This window comes from Apiospora phragmitis (assembly GCF_038363925.1).
Source record: "Apiospora phragmitis strain CBS 135458 chromosome Unknown utg000010l:1.0-9815664.0:1.0-9183399.0, whole genome shotgun sequence".
NCBI lineage: Eukaryota > Fungi > Ascomycota > Sordariomycetes > Amphisphaeriales > Apiosporaceae > Apiospora > Apiospora phragmitis.
This window is the reverse complement of record NW_027117409.1, coordinates 1,456,706-1,473,893: the sequence shown is the minus strand read 5'-3', so window position 1 is coordinate 1,473,893 and position 17,188 is coordinate 1,456,706. Positions and strand designations below refer to the sequence as shown.

At 53.8% G+C, this 17,188-nt stretch overlaps 6 protein-coding genes across 6 annotated transcripts; 3 read left to right on the top strand and 3 right to left on the bottom strand.

The window, feature by feature from the left end:
- Positions 1 to 200: 200 nt before the first annotated feature.
- On the bottom strand, positions 201 to 1,185 carry PG994_010232 (uncharacterized protein; the record flags this gene model as incomplete). The annotated part of the gene is made up of 3 exons (XM_066861641.1): positions 201 to 694; positions 825 to 1,084; positions 1,136 to 1,185. 3 exons carry the CDS (start codon positions 1,183 to 1,185, stop codon positions 201 to 203), a joined length of 804 nt encoding a protein of 267 aa, XP_066710751.1.
- A 4,136-nt stretch (positions 1,186 to 5,321) lies between these two features.
- On the top strand, positions 5,322 to 6,711 carry PG994_010231 (uncharacterized protein; the record flags this gene model as incomplete). The annotated part of the gene is made up of 2 exons (XM_066861640.1): positions 5,322 to 5,391; positions 5,591 to 6,711. The coding sequence occupies 2 exons, from the start codon at positions 5,322 to 5,324 to the stop codon at positions 6,709 to 6,711; spliced, it is 1,191 nt and encodes a 396-aa protein (XP_066710750.1).
- A 65-nt stretch (positions 6,712 to 6,776) lies between these two features.
- PG994_010230 (uncharacterized protein) lies at positions 6,777 to 7,371 on the top strand (the record flags this gene model as incomplete). Its single annotated transcript, XM_066861639.1, has 2 exons — positions 6,777 to 7,113; positions 7,187 to 7,371. The coding sequence occupies 2 exons, from the start codon at positions 6,777 to 6,779 to the stop codon at positions 7,369 to 7,371; spliced, it is 522 nt and encodes a 173-aa protein (XP_066710749.1).
- A 1,082-nt stretch (positions 7,372 to 8,453) lies between these two features.
- Positions 8,454 to 11,294, bottom strand: PG994_010229 (chloride channel protein 3- 4; the record flags this gene model as incomplete). Its single annotated transcript, XM_066861638.1, has 3 exons — positions 8,454 to 9,134; positions 9,158 to 10,261; positions 10,320 to 11,294. 3 exons carry the CDS (start codon positions 11,292 to 11,294, stop codon positions 8,454 to 8,456), a joined length of 2,760 nt encoding a protein of 919 aa, XP_066710748.1.
- A 431-nt stretch (positions 11,295 to 11,725) lies between these two features.
- Positions 11,726 to 13,795, top strand: PG994_010228 (uncharacterized protein; the record flags this gene model as incomplete). The annotated part of the gene is made up of 3 exons (XM_066861637.1): positions 11,726 to 12,132; positions 12,186 to 12,492; positions 12,551 to 13,795. The coding sequence occupies 3 exons, from the start codon at positions 11,726 to 11,728 to the stop codon at positions 13,793 to 13,795; spliced, it is 1,959 nt and encodes a 652-aa protein (XP_066710747.1).
- A 695-nt stretch (positions 13,796 to 14,490) lies between these two features.
- PG994_010227 (uncharacterized protein) lies at positions 14,491 to 16,755 on the bottom strand (the record flags this gene model as incomplete). Its single annotated transcript, XM_066861636.1, is given in 4 exon segments — positions 14,491 to 15,369; positions 15,381 to 15,528; positions 15,603 to 15,896; positions 16,313 to 16,755. 4 exon segments carry the CDS (start codon positions 16,753 to 16,755, stop codon positions 14,491 to 14,493), a joined length of 1,764 nt encoding a protein of 587 aa, XP_066710746.1.
- Positions 16,756 to 17,188: the final 433 nt, after the last annotated feature.

The following is a 17,188-nucleotide window of genomic DNA, read 5'->3' as shown; positions in this document are numbered from 1 at the left end:
GGCTAATCTGCAACGGCTGTTGCGGAGGTTCTCTTCTCGCTCATAGGCCAATTACCTGGGCCTACATGTGCCTGCAGCGTGCCTTCTGCAGCGTTGTGCCTTGCTGGTCGCTGGCTCAGCGGCATCGCAGCGATATAGTTCCCCACTGCATATCCGCTTTTTCTCCATGCTCGGCTGTATGCCAAGAAATGCAATTTGCCCTATGCTCCGAGGGGAAAATGACCAGGTTCCATTCTCGGAGCCGGGGTCGTATTGGGGTATATCGGCCGGCAGCTGCATGAGGGGGGTAGCCAGTCTCTGGCATATTCAGTGCGGTAGTACATCCAGCCGTGCTCCTTGTCCTTCGTGCACAGCTCGATGGTCAAAACCCGCAGGGTCGGCGTCAGCCAGAGCCAACACACGTCGGCCGGGCGGGGGATGCCGGGGAAGACGAGACCAGAGTCTCCAACGCGCTGAAATCGTGGATGTCGAACTGTTCGAACATATTCTTCCGTCCCATCTGGCCGACGGTCAAGGGCTTCAGCGTCTTCCTGTTGGGCTGGAGAACGCTGGTAGTTCCACGCGCATAGGTTCGCGTGTGTTTCGTCGATCAGTACGTTCCAGTCGAAGTTTGCCGTGGCCAGCTCATCAAAGTCCCGTAAGGTGTGCGGGTTTCCTCTCTGAAAATACCGGATGTGTAGCTCCGTGAAGGACGCTGCTTCTCGACCAAGAAAGGGATAAACTAGGATTCGTAGGTCGCGGATGTTGAGAGAAAGAGAAAAAGTCCTATGTGAGGTGCCTACAGGTGCTAGAAGATACATTTCGTCCTCCTCATTGTTTCTAACGTTCTTCGTCGTACACATTGACTTCAAACTGGTTCCAGCATTCAACAAGTTCCCATGACCTCAGTATGTACACCCTCCGAGGTTCCAGGCGCCTCATATCTGGGAAGCGCTTGGCCAGAGATATGGCGAGCGAATTGACGAGCCCGGTGAGAGCTGGGTTGGAAGGGAAGGTCCCTCGAGTCGCAGCGCGCGGCGTTCGGTGCGCTCCAGCTTCGCCTCCGATTCCGGCCGGGCTCTGCGGCGGCTTGCGGGTATCTCGCCTAGGACGTCGACTTTCACCTTCGCATATAGGAATCTCGGGGCCAGGTCACAGAGCCGTTGGTTCGTGAGATAGACCCAGCAGCGCGTTGCGGATGGCCATGTCGTTATCGTCCTCCACGAATATTTACACACACCGGAGCAGGGCATTTTTGGGCACTGCCATCAGGAGCGACTGACCTTCCCACCGGTGGCTAGTATCTAGTACTCCGGGAGTCTCTGGAGGTCGATAGCCGAGCAACAACCATCAATTGATGTTCGTAGATCCAAAAACCTAGAAGAGTTCGATGTCTTTTTCGCTAGGCCGCAACATGCGAAAGCGAGACAAAGAAGGAATAATCGACATTCAATTGATCTTGGCGGGGTATTACTCCATACAATGATGTTTGCATACTTACCTCCTACTTTTTTATCGGGCAGCTGCGATGTGCTCTGTCCTTGCTCAAACCCATAATCCCGAAGCTTTAGGTACATGGAGGATGCCCCCAGTGACAGAAAGCAATAGAGTGGCATATACTACATCATTGATATAAATTTAGAAAACTGGCAGATAGCTACACCGACAGAAGTTGCCAACTAACCCGGTGAAAATGCGAGAAGAATGTTTCAAGTGCGCCTCGTAGATATACGGTGTGCAGAGCAATGAGTCTGTCATACTCTGTCCGAAAGACTCCAACTTTTCAGGGTGTTCCTTTCGACATACGGACCAGACTACCAGCTGATTGGAAATATGAGCTTTGGCGCCCACTCAAATCATCTGGCAGGGCTATGAGGCATCTTGATACTCACTCGAGTCCTCAAGGTGACTTTGGATACAGGAGACAGTGCCACCATCAAGATCCGGACAATTAAGATAGAAGACCGCAGGTAGCCAACAAAAGTGTACTTTTCGCTCTTGATATCCTGTGGTAGACGGAAGCGCAGATTAACCCTGATGACCCGGGTCACTGCATTTGAGACGGTGTTGAGCCACGATTCCGATACTAAAAGTAGTGAAGCGTGCTCTGAATCCAGCTCAAATACTGGCAGTCCTCCCAGAACCATGAAGCGTGTTGAACATGTTGAAACTATACACTTGAGACAACCACGTAATCGCAGTGAGTCTGAGAGGCAATTAACGATCGCCAACTCTATCAGTTAGTTCCGCAGTCGGACCGCCACTTCGTGTGTATCGTATCCTGTCAAAGGATGCCTGCCAGCCAGCGCCTCATATCACCCACAGCGAATGGGTGGGCATTGGCCTTCATCCATTGGAAGGACTTGAGACACGTAGCCCAGGTCGTGCCGAAAGAGGGACCAAGCCGCGCGCATAAAACATGCTGCATAGAACAACAAATGATGAGGCAGCAACTCCAGATTGCTGCCCTTATCGCACCTTTTGAGGTCATTACTGTGGCTGGAAGCGCTCGCGTGAAAGATGTAAGCCACAGTAGACCGTAATCAGTGCTTCTCATGATGAACGGGCCAGACTCTGAATGATGATGGGCTGGCAGCTTATTCTTCGCTTCTTATACAAACTCCGGTCCGCCGCCACTAAGCCGGAAGTAGGAGCTACCCAGGCAAGGGCTGGTCAAAGATGCTGACAAGGTGGACGTATGCCGCATAGCACGCCGGTCATGTGGGGATCCACGGAGAGCAGTATCTCCAAAGCGACTCTACTGTAAGCGGAGGAAGTGCCGGGAAGAGCATACATTGTACGTGGCATGATGACTTCGTTTATCTGGTGCTGGGAAGCTCCACCGTGATTGGGCGGAGTTCGAACTCCGATTCTACCCAACCTTCGTAAGGCTGTGTGTAAGTAGGGAGGTTCCTCTCGGATTCTCTTGGCTGTTGAATCCGACTGTAGAGAAATATTTTCTCTCTGGGACCAAAAGGTGGTAGTGGGAGAGTCGGAGTTCTTCCGATCTGTGGCAGCGCCCTAGCAGCGCCAATACTAACATACGCCCGGGCGCTCGTAAGCCGGAGGAACTTCCGTAACTAACAGTTTTTCAGGCCAAGTTGGAGATTACGTACTCCCTTTCTTCTCCTGGGCTGCATTCATACATTAGGTATGTATCAGAACAACATGAATGCCTGCGGTTTTTTTTCTGCTCGGGCAATAGAAAAGATACCGCTATGCTTCCACAGTGCCGGAGCCAATCCGGCGACTGAGGCGGGAAACGACCCGCCCATGCCCACGAGATTCAGAACTGCACTACTGCAAAAAGTGCATGTAGGCAATCAAGGATGCTGGTGGATCAACAATGTGTGACTGATAAGAATTTTGGAGGAATGATCATCTCCGATGGACGAGGGTGGTCGCAGAGAAACCGTGACACCACGCATGTACGTACATGCACGATGCAGTTTTGAGAATTTGCAATGTTTCGGCGCAAACGCAAGCGATGGCCTTCTCAAACCGTGGCACTCGCTAGCGGAACGGCCAAGACCCAAGTGTTAAAGGCCCGCCGTCAGCAGTTGGCTGGCAAGATAGCTCGGAGCCGAGTTTGGTCACATATAAGAGAAAGAGAGAGAGAGAGAGAGTGTGTGTGTGAGAAAGCGAGCCTCCAGATGCGGGATGAGCTCCAAGTTTCACGGCGACTGTATGTGGCCCACCCGCGATTGACGATATACGACGTATCGCGACCAGACCGACCGGCCTTGTTGGTTCGGGATAGGTCCCACCTATCATGTGGCCGGCTGACAACAGAAAGCAATAAGACAGGAGGCCATATTTGTATACCTAACCGGTCCCGTCGTATACGAAAGCCATTTACAACATGTTGTTTATTTGATCACTTGTGCAGCCGGAGGTGGGAGGATCCAGTTTCGTGACGTTGTTCCAGGAGAGGATATTGGTTTTCTGGCTGCTGGCAAAGCCGTGATCGCCTGCTGAGCCGAAGATGCATTGGCCCTTAAATATCGCAGGGGCGCGGCCGCTGATTGGCCCGTCCGCTCCTCCGTGCAGCAATTCTGTACGAATTAGGCAATTAGTAAAAAGCCCCAAATACGGCACTCCAACCGGTCACCCAACCTTGCACGGGAGTCACATAGATGGAAAACTCAAGCATCATGATGCGACAGACGATGCAAAAGCCGCCCCCCTCTTGGTGTAGTACAAACCATGGCACCGTATTCGGCAAAGGAAGTGTACCCACCTTTCCTCGCCTCTGCCTTCGTCTTTTCTTTGTTTTTGGCCTCACCTCCTTATGTACTAGACAAGCCCGTCCGGCGTTGCTGCTGACTGAGACAGGCCGGCAAGCGCGGTGGGTCGCAAGGGTAAGATGTACTTTTCGACGTGGATTTGAATGCTTGCAAGGTAGGAGTCGCAAAAGTACTTGGCCGTTGCCCATTGCAATCAACTTGACCGGCTTACATCTCGGAAAGATGTACATGGCTTGCGAGCCTGATTTATCCCACGCGCCATGTCATTTCCGTCGTCGAGAACGGTTGCGGCGAGGAGGAATAAATACGACAGTTTTTGAATTCAAATACTTGCAAAATCCCCTCACGTCCAAAAGCCTCATTACTCGCTTTGCTTGACGGTACGGAGTACGCATGCACACCACCCACATCCCACATCCAATATATGCCCATAGGTGATACCACAGTCACGCATACGCAGAGACCATCATCGTTGAGGCCAATAGCTACCTACCTTGCATTACCTTACCTACATAGTGTATCCTGTGCATCTGTGCGTGTGCGCGCATCTGCGTTCTGTACTTCATCCATCTTTAGCGGTTTGCCCAGCCGAGTTTTCCACTCGGGAAGCTCCTTGGGATAAAGCAATAACAACACATCCGCCTCCCTCTCTCTATCCTATCCTATCTTCCCATTCTCCAAAGCCCGGCCCGGCCCAGTCCAGCCAGCAAGCCTTCAAAAGCCAGGGCTTCTCTTCCCCGCCATGATCGAGAACCTCGAGTCTTTACCACTTCCTAGCCCTTCCAGGCCGGCAATTGATTATATCGGATGCCAGTCGCCCCTCCCTGGAAACCAAGCCATCCAGGAGCAGTATACATACCTCTTGCGTTGCTGCTGGTTGCGAGCAAGCAAAAGCGATATATCCACGAACCTTGGGAGGATCGGAACCTTGGAACCTTGCGGGAGACAGGGACCGAACGCGGCCCAAACAGCCTTCAGCACATCCATTACCTATCCATTGCTAATCCGCATCCACCGCCGCGCAAGGAGTCAAGTAGCCTAGGTTTAAGTAGGTAGGTAGGTAGGCACTTTGGAAACCAGCTCAATAAGTAAACGATGGGTGAGGAAAGGCAGTTGCGATCAATGGCGAACTTTCTCAATTTAGTGAATGGCTTTTCAACTTCAAGTAAGTCAAGTCCAAAACGTACTATTAGCCGATACATTCAATGCCACGGCACTGTCTTCCTGAACTGTTATCTGCCTAGAATTATTCTTCGTTGGTATGAAAGAAACACACATACTCGCCTCTCGTCTTCTTCTCACCTATTTCCGTTTACTATGCAAGGAGCCCCCGATAGCCTGACAATTCTCTTGTGAGCTTATAGACGACTTCGTAGCCGGCGCCAACGGCGACGACGAGGGCATCTTTACTTCAGCAATGGGAAGCTACCTGGGACCAGACGGCTATTTTCACTCTGCCTCCGAACCCTTCCCAGACACAACCCTGGACTTCACCTTCCCGACGACAGACACAGACAACACGAACTACTACAGCAGAAACAACAGCAGCAACGATAATTTGCCATCATTCCCCGACACATTTGGACCAACTAATACATCGCATGTTGGCCACCCAGATTCCCCCCCCCAAGTGCCCTACTCCGGATATTTCCCCGGGTTTGTTTCGCAATACCAATACCAATACCGCACCTACGGGGAAACGCAGACGCTCAGCCAACCTGCCCAATTTCAGCAGCCGTCATTGCCTCTGCCTCTGCCCAATCCCAATTTCGGCGGCGGCAACAACTATCCATTTTGTGGCGGATTTGATCAATCGGAGTCGCCTTCGGGGCTAATCAGCTCAAATCCGAACCTGAACTTGAACCCGATTGCAAACAGCCAAGGCTACCATCCTTTTTCTTCCTCGTCAGCTCTCTTACCTGCCCAGGAATTCGACAACCTTGACAACCCAAGTCCAGTTCCAGTCCAGGGCCAAAGTCAAGTCCAGCAATGTGCATGCGCCCCACTTCGGCCTCAGGACTTAGTTGATCCGCCCTCTAATAATTCGCCCTCACACTCGTTCGACAACAACATCGACTTTGGCAGCAGTAGCAGCAGTAGCGACGTCTACCATCTCCTCCACCACAATCACAACCATCAACCCCCCACTATCTCCGGAACTCTCCAACCGCCTTCAACCCAACAACAACCACTCTCGCTCATTAACCAGAACACCTACTTCGGTTCAATTAATTCCGCCAACATTCCTTCTACAATTAATTCAGTACCTGGCCAGGAGCCAGCGAGCGACGATTATTACGTCTCTGCTCTCGCCTCGGCTAACTTCTCGTCACCCTCACTTCCGCCACTGAACAGCAGTCCATTTGCTGCAGTCCGCACGCAAACCCAACTCACAGAGCCCTCTTCATCTCCTCAGCCTGACTTCGGGAGCGAAATGCCTGGCGCTATGGCTTCGTCGACCGCCCCCGGCGGTCTCGCAGATTAAGTCAAGTGGTGGACTTGACCAAGGAAGAAACTCGCGACAACGCACTGTCATCCTCACCTATTCCCATGGGACCTCCCGCAGCCGCTACGAGAAAACGCCGTCGATCGTCTGCTGCCAATGCATCCGCCAGTACCCGCCGGACTTCAACATCCAATTCCCTACGGCCTGTACGACGCTCTCGGGGATCAGCACGACAGTCATCACCAGACGGGTCGGTATTTGGTGACTCCTCACCTGCTCCGCAGGCGAAGGAAGAAGATCTTGAGGTGCTAGATTTGTCAAAGGCGGATGAGGTGCCCAAAGAGCTGCAGAAGCCCGCAATAGACAAACGGATTAAATTGTCCAAATTCCAGTGCGTCATCTGCATGGACGACGTGTCGAATTTGACCGTCACGCATTGTGGTAAGTGGAGCTTCCTTCTCTGCTCCTTCGCGTTTCCCGTCATTGTTCTTCATTGCTAACATGCTACTCCCAGGCCATCTCTTCTGCTCTGAATGTCTGCATTCAGCTCTACACATCGACAGCAACAAGAAGTGCTGTCCTGTCTGCCGCTCAAAGGTTGACGTCAGGACCACGGGCAAGAACCTCAAATCATACTACCACCTCGAGCTGAAGGTTATGACGGCAACACGGAAGGGGAAACAGCCCATCGGACGATAGGGAACTCTTCCGGTCCTACATCGACTCCCGATACGAATGTGGTGAAGACATCGTGACGGAGTGGTGGAGGTTGTATATTAGGAGGCGTGGACTATGGAATGCACAGCACACAACCAACTGCTGCCTCATCAGCAAGGGTTTGCAGATGCTGGTCACACGAACGACATGATTGTACGGAAAGGAAGGGATCTCATTGCATTGCATGGGGAGTTTTGGTTTGCCAGGAGAAAGACAACATGATACCCCGATATTGCAGCATTTCGACGGACGGGTCGTTGCATTGCATTTTCGTTGTGTTTTCACACGCGAATAAGCAGTTCATGCATGAAGTCACGCTTGGTCAAGAACTCGATAGTGCAAGCCTTAGCTTGTGACTTAAGGTGTCTGACAAAAGAGACGATGACTCTGCAATTGCTATAGCCTTTGGTTCTTAAAGAGTAATGTAATGAAACATGGATTGAACATATTGGAGTGCCTTGTGATATCTTGGTGACAATCTGACTATGTGCTGTTTATTTGTTTTTGCCCTTGCTATCGGCGAAAATGGGCATTATGCTACACCTCATGTACATTTGGTGACCATCGCAAGTGATTTGAATAAACCGGGCATGGTGATTTTACTGGGACTGACAACCGAGGTAAGTTAAGGGGCTAGCTAGGCTTCTCTGTGAAAAGGAGTAGTAACTTGTGAAACCCCTGAAGAACAGGAGTTGGACGTTTCTTTCGGACTTTAGCTCTTCCTACTGCACACTCTTCGTCCGTTTCGAGACTGCCGCACCAAGTACCTGACAAAGGCAGATCGATGAGCTATCTTCTCTCCCCTGTATTATTGTTCGGTCAACGTAGGACCACAGGTCATGACTTGGGGGATCCAATAATCGCAACTGCCAGGGGAGGTTGGTTTATGGATTGTCAGGAAGGACTGAGCTGGGCATGAACTGACCGTGTTTTCTGTCTGTAGGATGATTGCTTTTTTTGCCGAGTCCATATCAAGCAAGCAACGCAAACACATCAAAAGCGGAGACTGATGATATAGTAATCGCATTCTATACATATCAATCGCTACTTGTATGAATCAATCGCTACCTCTCTCTATAACACGACCATCCTCCTTCCACCGAGATCCTTAGGCGACCTGGACCCATCGTCATCTCGGCCATCCTCTTCCAGCTCATCATCATCCTCATCATCCGCACCATCTCTGCCCAACAGCCCCCGCTCTTCGACCCCCTCCCCCATCTCCCGCGTGCGGTCTCCAGCTCCTCCCCCAGACCATCACCACCGCCACCCTGCGTAGCGCCGTCACCAGCCGTACGCCGCGTCTCCTCGGCGCCGTTGAGGACGTACCAGCAGTCCTTCTTGGTGAGCAGGCCGACGAGGGAGCCGCGCTCGACGAAGAGCACGTAGCGGACGCCGAGCTTCTGGAAGTAGCTGACGGCGAGGTGGAGGCTGGAGCGGGAGGGCAGGGTGAGCGGGGTCTGGTCCATCCAGGGGCGCAGGTCGAGGGTGGCGACGGGGTCGGCGAGGGGCTGGTGGCTGAAGAAGGCCTCGGCCTCGGGCGGGAGCGAGCGCGGCGGCTGGACCGCGCTCGCGAGGTTGTAGACCAGCTCGGCGCGCGAGATGTAGCCGAGCAGCAGGGCTTCGCGGGTGTCGCGGACGACGGGGAAGCCGCGATAGTCGCAGACGTCCAGGATGCGGCGCAGCGAGCCGACCGTGTGGCCCGTCGCCGTCAGCACGACGAGGTCCTCGATGCGCGTCATGATCTGGCCCGCGGGATGTCGGGCACGTGCAGGCGGCCGGCGCCGTCGTCGCCGTTGTCGAGGAAGGGGTACCCGTTGAAGTGGATCCAGGACTCGTAGATGCCGCGGCGGGAGAAGGCGTCGCCGACCCACTTGGCCAGCATCACGGCCACCATGATGGGGAGCACGTACGTCAGGGCGCCCGTCAGCTCAAACGTGATGACGACGATCGAGACGGTCAGCCGGGTGACGCCGGCGAGCGTCGCGGCGGCGCCGATAATGGCGTACGTCCCGGGCGTGATGCAGGGAATGTCGGGCTCGCAGGAGGCGAAGGCGATGAAGCCCGGGTGGTTGTGCTGCCAGATCTCCATGACGATGCCAACGGCGCGCCCTGTAAGAGCACCAATGGCCATAGAGGGGAGAATGATTCCAGCCGGTATCTGCAGGCCGAAAGTGATGGCGGCCAAGAAAAAGCCGAGAACGGCGGCGAAAAGGAGTAGTATTATGGTACCCGCAGTTGCAGCACCGGTCTTGCAAAGCCCGAATTGGTCGTCGAGCATCTGGGAGCATTGAGAGAAGAGTTGAGACACCAGGTCGGAATTCTGAGCCCGCATGTACAGGTTTGGATAGTTGATCAGGCCGGTGAGGAGTGCCACAATGCCAACCTGGACGAGAGGGCCAGGCAAAGGCAAGTTTGTAGACTTCTTCCACTGCTGTACGCGCATGTTGGCCTTGATGAACAGGCCGCCGTAGATGCCTCCGATGACACCGAGGATGGCAAAGGGAACTATCTCAAAGCCGTGCCAATGTGACGTGTACTTGACCTGGTACAAAACCAGCTTCCCCGATCGAAAGGGGTCGATAGCTTGTACCATGACGGCGGCAGTCATGGCGCAGACGAAGGATTGCCACATGGTTTTGTCGGGGAAGTAGTATGACAGCTGCTCCAGAGAGAAAAGCACGCCGCCAATCGGCGATCCGAAGGCGACGGATATGCCCGACGCTGCTGCCGCTGAGAGTACCTCGCGCTTGCGAGCTTCATTGTTGTTGATGTTGGGGAAGAGCTTGATGAAGAGGTTGGCGCAACAACAGGCCACATGAACCAGAGGACCCTCCTTTCCTAGCCACATGCCAGATCCGACTGCGAGGATCTACTTGGACGTTAGCGAGTCATGAGCAAGGTAGATGATGCGAGCCTTCCAGACTTACAAGGCCCAAAGACTTGGTGATCAAGGTCCAAACCCCTAGGAATCGCTTTATGATGAATCCTCCCAGAACCGTCTTGATTTCTGGTATACCACTATGTTTCGCGTAGATACCATACTCCTTTACCAAAATACTAGAGCAGAGAGCGAAGGTCACTGCGAATAACAAGTAGAAGAAATACCCAATAAACCATCTCCCGCCGGCATTGCCCACGCCAAGAGCAGTGGCCCAGGGTTTCCATCCGAGGCATTTCTCGCCTTGGTCGTATCCCATGCAACAAAAGTCTTTGTTGAGATAAAATGCACCACCTTCTTTCCCAGATGAGCAATATCCGACCTTGATGTCTCCAAGCCAGTCGGTTGTGACACCTATACCTGCCGCAAGAGCCCCGACCGCAAGCCCAGTCAATACCAGTACGACCCAGACCTGGCTTGCGTCAAGCAGCTGTTGCAAGTATCCAACAACCCCCAATGCGCTCGAATATAATACTCGTAGTCGCTGTCGCTCTTTCGTGTACTCGAAGATCCAGTCGATGGCCGTCATGTCCTCGTAGCCAACGCGCCGCCCGGGTCCCTCGACGTACCAATCGACCGGTATTCCATCTTTCGGGGTGCCCTTCCCGTGCCCATTTTCTGTCCTCGCGGAGTCGAGTCCCTGCAAGCGTGTTGGCGTGTTGGCGCCGGACAAGGAATGCGGCGAGCGGTTGCCTGTTATCGCCGATAACAGGCGCGCGGGCTTGGTCAGCATGGTCTGCTTCTGTTTCCGTTTGAAGCTGATGGGCTCCTCGTCGAGAGGGTCATTCTCAAAGATGCCCGTATCTTCTTCGGCGTCGAGGAAGTCAATGTCGTCGTTCTCTTCATCGTCGTCGTCGTCGAAGTTGTCGTGCTGCTGGTACAAGGGAGACCGCGGGTGGTTGGAGGAGGATGTGGAAGGGGTCGCTGCCCCGGGCTCTCCGCTGATTATGTTCCTGCTAGCCATGGTCGCAAGCTGGAAGAGTATCCAGCCATGTCGCGATTGAAGTGTGGTGTTTTTGGTTTCAATGGGACTCAGCTCCGTGGCTAGCTGAGAGGCTGGATGGCTGTCTCCGGTTGCGACAAGGCTATGGAACAAGGGTCTCATGTCGCAAGGTCGGTCGTGATTGACAGGGCCCACAGCTGTGAGTGTTAGCATTACATTGGGACTGGGGATGAACTGTTACCTCATCCCTGCCTCGCGTGACTAGCGTGTGACCGTCACAGCTCTGCAAACCTGCCCAAGGTACTCCGTACGGAGTACGGAGTACTTCGAGAGTAAACTCTAGAATAGCAGCTGCTCCACTAAGGCGACGACAACCTCGCAAGAGCATATTGGATCGAAATCATTATGTTTTTCTTGCTTTAATTGAGAAGTTGTTATCGAAAGTCCAAGACATGGATACGCAAAGCAAACCTTCGGGAAGCCACGATGATGGCCCCACACCAAATCCTCCTCAGTCCGAGCAGGTCGAGAAGATCCAGCAGCTTCTGAGAGCAAACGACGACACTTCCAGATTTGTTGGCTTAGCGTTGCTGAAGTCGACACTGGACAACTCAGAGGATATTCGAGAGAATAAAGAGGTTATTGTGGTGCTATGGGACTCCATATCCGTCAAGTTCCTCGACCGTCTGCTGAAAACCGGCGCAAAGCCGGGCGGCTCGAAGCCGAATGATGCTAAGGAGATGCTGGATCTCGCTGCCAATGTTGTCTACACGTTCGCAGTACTCCTCCCAGCTGATGCGCAGACAAATCCCAAGTTGGTCGGGCGGATACCTAGACTAATCGAAGCTGTTCTATGCAGGTATGTGATGTGACTGCTCGATGTTTGTGGGAGTCGAAGCTAACGATCTATAGCTCGGGGGAGACGACAGATGTTATACTCAAAACGCTGCTTACACTCGTAAGTAACTCTGAAGGCGGGAGAGTATTCTCAGAAGCCGAAGACTGGACCCCTTTGATAGAGATTGCTCCAAAGCAGCCATATGCACTAGCTATCATCTCTTGGTCATGGCTGCATGCTGCATCCAATATAAAAGATCGCTCCAGTCTCAGAGGCCGGATCGATAATACAATATCTGCTCTCATTGCGTCCTACAAGGGAACAGATGCTGTTACCCTCCTCGACTTCATCGACAAAGCTCTCGGTCGTCTGGACGATGATGTAAGTTGTTGACTGCCATGCTTCCTGGGTTATCCTCGTCAACTGACTTCTATCCTAGCTGATCCCCGTGAGCCCCCAATGGCTCGGGCCGTTGATCGAACTCATAAGAAACCTCGCAACTGCCAGGCCTACCGCCGCCGGGCGAGAGGCATATGCTAACTGTACCGCTCGCCTCCTGATCACCTATTCAGACACTGTCCCTAGACTCTTGTTCAGCGACGCGTCTGACTCCTCCAACCCCTTTTCGTACCTTTTTATCAGCCTCATCATCGTAGACCTCAAGGCAACCCTTCCTTTACTGCTGACCAAACTCAATACTCCCGAATACCCGTCAATATCGACCAGACTGACATCTGGGCTTCTGATTTTGTCGTATTTTATCGGGTTCTTGCTACAGCAGATGGACGCACAGATTAGTGCTGGTAGCGACGCCTCTAGTTTCAAAGATGCGTTCCAGATGCCGCCAGACCTCTTACTAAAGCTCAACTGGTCCATCTCCGAAACACTCTCGATTGTTATGGAGTACCTGCGGGATCGCTGGGACGCCGCCGTTGCTGGAGCTCTGGGCTTACACCCGGAAACCCGGTATGGAAAGACCCACACCGCTGCTGGGTCTCACCTTACGCTTGCTTGGGATCAGCAGAATGAGTCCCCGGCTGAGGACCCCCTTCTTCTTGCGGCGCTCCGTGTGCTCGGGGAATGGCTTCGAGAGGATGACGGGGAGGTATTGCGAAATGAAGCCATCAGTCTCATGGACTTGCTCGTGGAGCTTTATCAAACGAGTTCAGGCCCGAGTGGCAGCATCGGATACCGGGCACTCGTCCTCGGCGTGCTTCAAGGCGTAACACAGACAGAAGATGGTATCCGAGTCTTACTGGAACACGACGGGTGGTCGACTCTCAGCAAGGATCTGCTGGCAACCCTGAACCGCACCTCGGCGCGAGGAGCGGCAGTTGACCTTCATGAGTGCGAGCTCGGGTCACAGATAGCCCTTCTATTGATGACTCTGGCGGAGAACCAACAAGCCACCCCGGAGGAGTGGCTGGACCTGGTGACGGGGGTTGCGGCTTACGACGTGCCGGCGATCGCGGACGCCCCCGAGCCTCTGCAACGGTTTTGGGCCGATGTGCTCCAGCTTGCCGCAGACCTCTTGGCCAACACGCCGCCGGGGGTAAGGCGGAGGTATGTACATACTGCTGGGTCGATTCGCGGTATTGCCGCAACAGTGGAGGGCAGAATCACATCTACGGAGGTTCAGAAGCACATAGGAGAAGCACTCAAGGCATTGCGTAATGATATTTGAATACTCTGGCTAGCCGTTGGTCTTGGGAGTCTTCCTCCAAAGCTAGTCAGACATTAATCAGATCCAATGGAACTTACCAAGGAAGACTGATTTGTGATTATGTTGTTTTATTACGAGGTTTGGTGGCAGTTCTGTGGTCCGTTGAATGTTGATGTCTGCCTCGTACATGCCCGGCCAGGAAGTTTATAGGTACGCGAATTGGATAGATAGGTATGCATGATACTGTACTAATGAACCCAAAGGCATAGTAAACAAGCCACAAGCGACGTTGTCGTCACTGGACATTAGTTGAAGCGAGAGGCGTTCGTTTAACGCAAAGCCAAAGGCAACGGCCCGCCCCTTAACGAGACGGTCTATTCGCCTAGTGTGACCCCTAAATACAAACTTACCCATCAGCCTGTGCTAAAGTAACAAAATAGCGTTCGTATCTCATGCAGCAGAGACGTAGACAAGAGAGGCAAATCACGACAATGGGAAAAGGTGGTAGATTGCCATGTTCCTTTTCTTGTTTCATCGTATCAAAAGTCATCTATCATCATTGGGATAAATAAATCATGCTGCTGGACTGCTACGTAAGTACGAAGCAGCGAACAAAATGTTTGTCGCTGCCCCCAGCTTCTGCCGCAATATCTATAGAGCCGGGTGCTCTCCCTAAAAACCCATTGGCTGTTACAGTGATTGATATATACCATATCTTAGAAGAGCCAGGACACGAATCTCCTGTAGAACTGGCCGCCCGCATCCGGGCCCTTCGCTGCCGCGCGTGCCGCCTTGGCAGCGAGGAAGGCCTCCTCCTCGCGGTCGATGACGTCCTTGCCCGTGTAGAAGTCGGCCGCGTGCGGGGAGACGCCCTTGGGCCAGACGCGGCCGTTTTTGAGGTAGAGCCACGTCTTGTGGCCGAAGATGGCGATCAGGTAGACGGGGATGCCGAGGTAGCCCGTGATGAAGGTCGGGTACTTGGTGCCGAAGTCGCCCACGAACACGTCGTAGTTCTTGGTCAGCGCGATCAGGATGCACATGAACAGGGCGCCGTACGAGCCGTAGATTCCCAGGGGCGCGACGTAGGGCAGCTGCGCGTTCGTCAGGCCCTGGGCGCGGCGGGCGCGGCACCACCAGATGTGCGTGACGAGGATGGAGATCCACGTCATCAGGCCGAAGATGGTGGTCAGGTTGACAAAGTAGCCGAACACCGTGGCCGAGTTGCTGGACACGTTCATGAAGGCGAGGAAGCCGAAGCAGGCTGATAAGGCGAGAGCGGGGACGGGCACGCCGTTCTTGTTGGTCTTGCGGAAGATGGCCGGGGCCGAACCGTCCGAGGCCAGACCGTACAGCGTTCGGCTGGCAATGTACAGATCCGAGTTGGCAGCGGAAAAGACGAAGACGAGGATGCATGCGTTCAGGATGTGGTCCAGGGCATTGATCCTGGCGTTCTTGATGGCCACGACGAAAGGCGAGGCAGCAGCGCTGTTGGCCTGGGAGTTGGCGAAGACGAGGTCCGGGGAGTTGTAGGGGACACACATGCCAATCAGGAGGACGGAAATGACGTAGAAGAAGAGGATTCGGTAGAAGGTCAACTTGATGGCACGGGAACCGTCTTGCGAGGGTTCTGAGCCTCTCCCACCGTCACACCAACCAATTCTGTGCCGAGGTAGGCAAACGTAGCCGTGACCATAGTACTCCAGAAACCGAGGAAGCGGCCAGCAGAGCCTTCTTTGATATAAGGCTTGAATGCACTATTCGCATCATACAGGTTAGCCGAGATTGCAACACAGCAAGGAAGACTAGGGCTCTGTTGGTTGAGACTCACCCAGGGTCTTGCCAGTATCGGAAGCCTCTTCGGTCATGGTCGGGAGCACCGCCAAGGGCAATGACCAGAGTCAGGATCATAATGCCGATGACGACAATGACTTTGAAACTGGAAAGCCAGAACTCGAATTCACCGAAGAAACGGATACCAAAGTAGTTGATGCAAACAATGACGACGAGGAATACGGCGATCCATACTCCTGGATTGACCCTATCGCGAGGGAGCCAGTACTGAATGACCAAAGCAGCGGCGGTAAGCTGGTTGGGTGTGACGATAATGTACTTGAACCAGTAACTGTTCACCCAAGTTCAATTAACCAAATCCTTCTTTCGCCCGCCTTTTCTTTGTGTGTCTCTCGTTCTCTCTCTCTCCCTTGCTTCTTCCTCCATCTCTCCCCTTTTCGCGAAACTTGCCGATCTCATTACAAGTAAAGGCTTGGGTTACGCAGAGGCTGGATCCGTTACATAACTGCGTGCAAATAACAGGCCATTTTCAGAGCAGCTTCCCCACGGTGGGGTAAAGATGAAAGTCTGGGGTAGCGCTTAGGCCTGAGCCAAGGCGCTGGGGCTGGCACTTGCAACGCACCACTGGTCACGATCGAGGGAAACCCCCAGCCGGGGAAGCGGAGAGAGAGGAGGGGGAGAAAAGTAAAAAGGAATCGCGGGGAAGTGGAAAACTTGTCGGGGGGACTGCGCGTCGTCACTACATACCTCCAGCCAAGAGCAAAGCCAAGCGAAGGATCGCAGAACCGGGAAGCGTAGCCGGTAAAACCAGCCGACATGGGCAGCCACGCCGCCATCTCGCCCAGCGCGGCCATGACGAGGAACACGATGAAGCCGACGATGGTGTACGAAATGAAGACGGAGCCGGGCCCGGCCTGCGCCAGCGCCTTGCCCGTGCCGATGATCAGGCCTGTGCCGATCGCGCCGCCGATGGCGATCATGGTGATGTGGCGGGCCTTGAGGCCGCGGTGCAGCGACGTCTCGGCCGAGGTCTCGATGCCGCGGATGTGCCCGACGGGCTGGTCGCTGCCGTAGCCATGGTCGTGGTTGTTGTCGGCGTAGGGCGCGCCGCCCTTTTCCGTGTCGTAGGCATGGTTGTGGGAGGCCGAATTCCCGTCGTTGGACGACGAGGTTCGGTGAATGACGGCCATGCCACTTTGTTGCCTGCCTGCTTGTTTGCTCGCTTGACTTGTTTTTATTTGCTATCTCTCGAAGTCAAGCCTTTGCCAAATCGACGGGTTGTCGGTTCGATGGCTTAGCGGCGGCTTGGTCTGCTTCTTATCTCTCTCGTCTTCCACTTGGCTTACCAGTCCGCGCAAACAAATTGGACGGAAGCGGCGGCAGAGGAAGTGAAGGGAGAAACTGGAGAGGAGGAAGCACAGCTGGAGGCTGAGAGACGGTATAATATAAGACACGGCATGCACACACACGACCGGTTACCTATCAGCTCGGCATAATCAATAATGTTCTGTCAAGACATGGCGCCAAGACTCGACTGATAGTCGTACTGGGCTCAGCTGGAGTGCCTAGCCGATGTGGCCACCCGTTATCAGTCACCGAGGAAGTCGCCGCGGGTGGGAAATC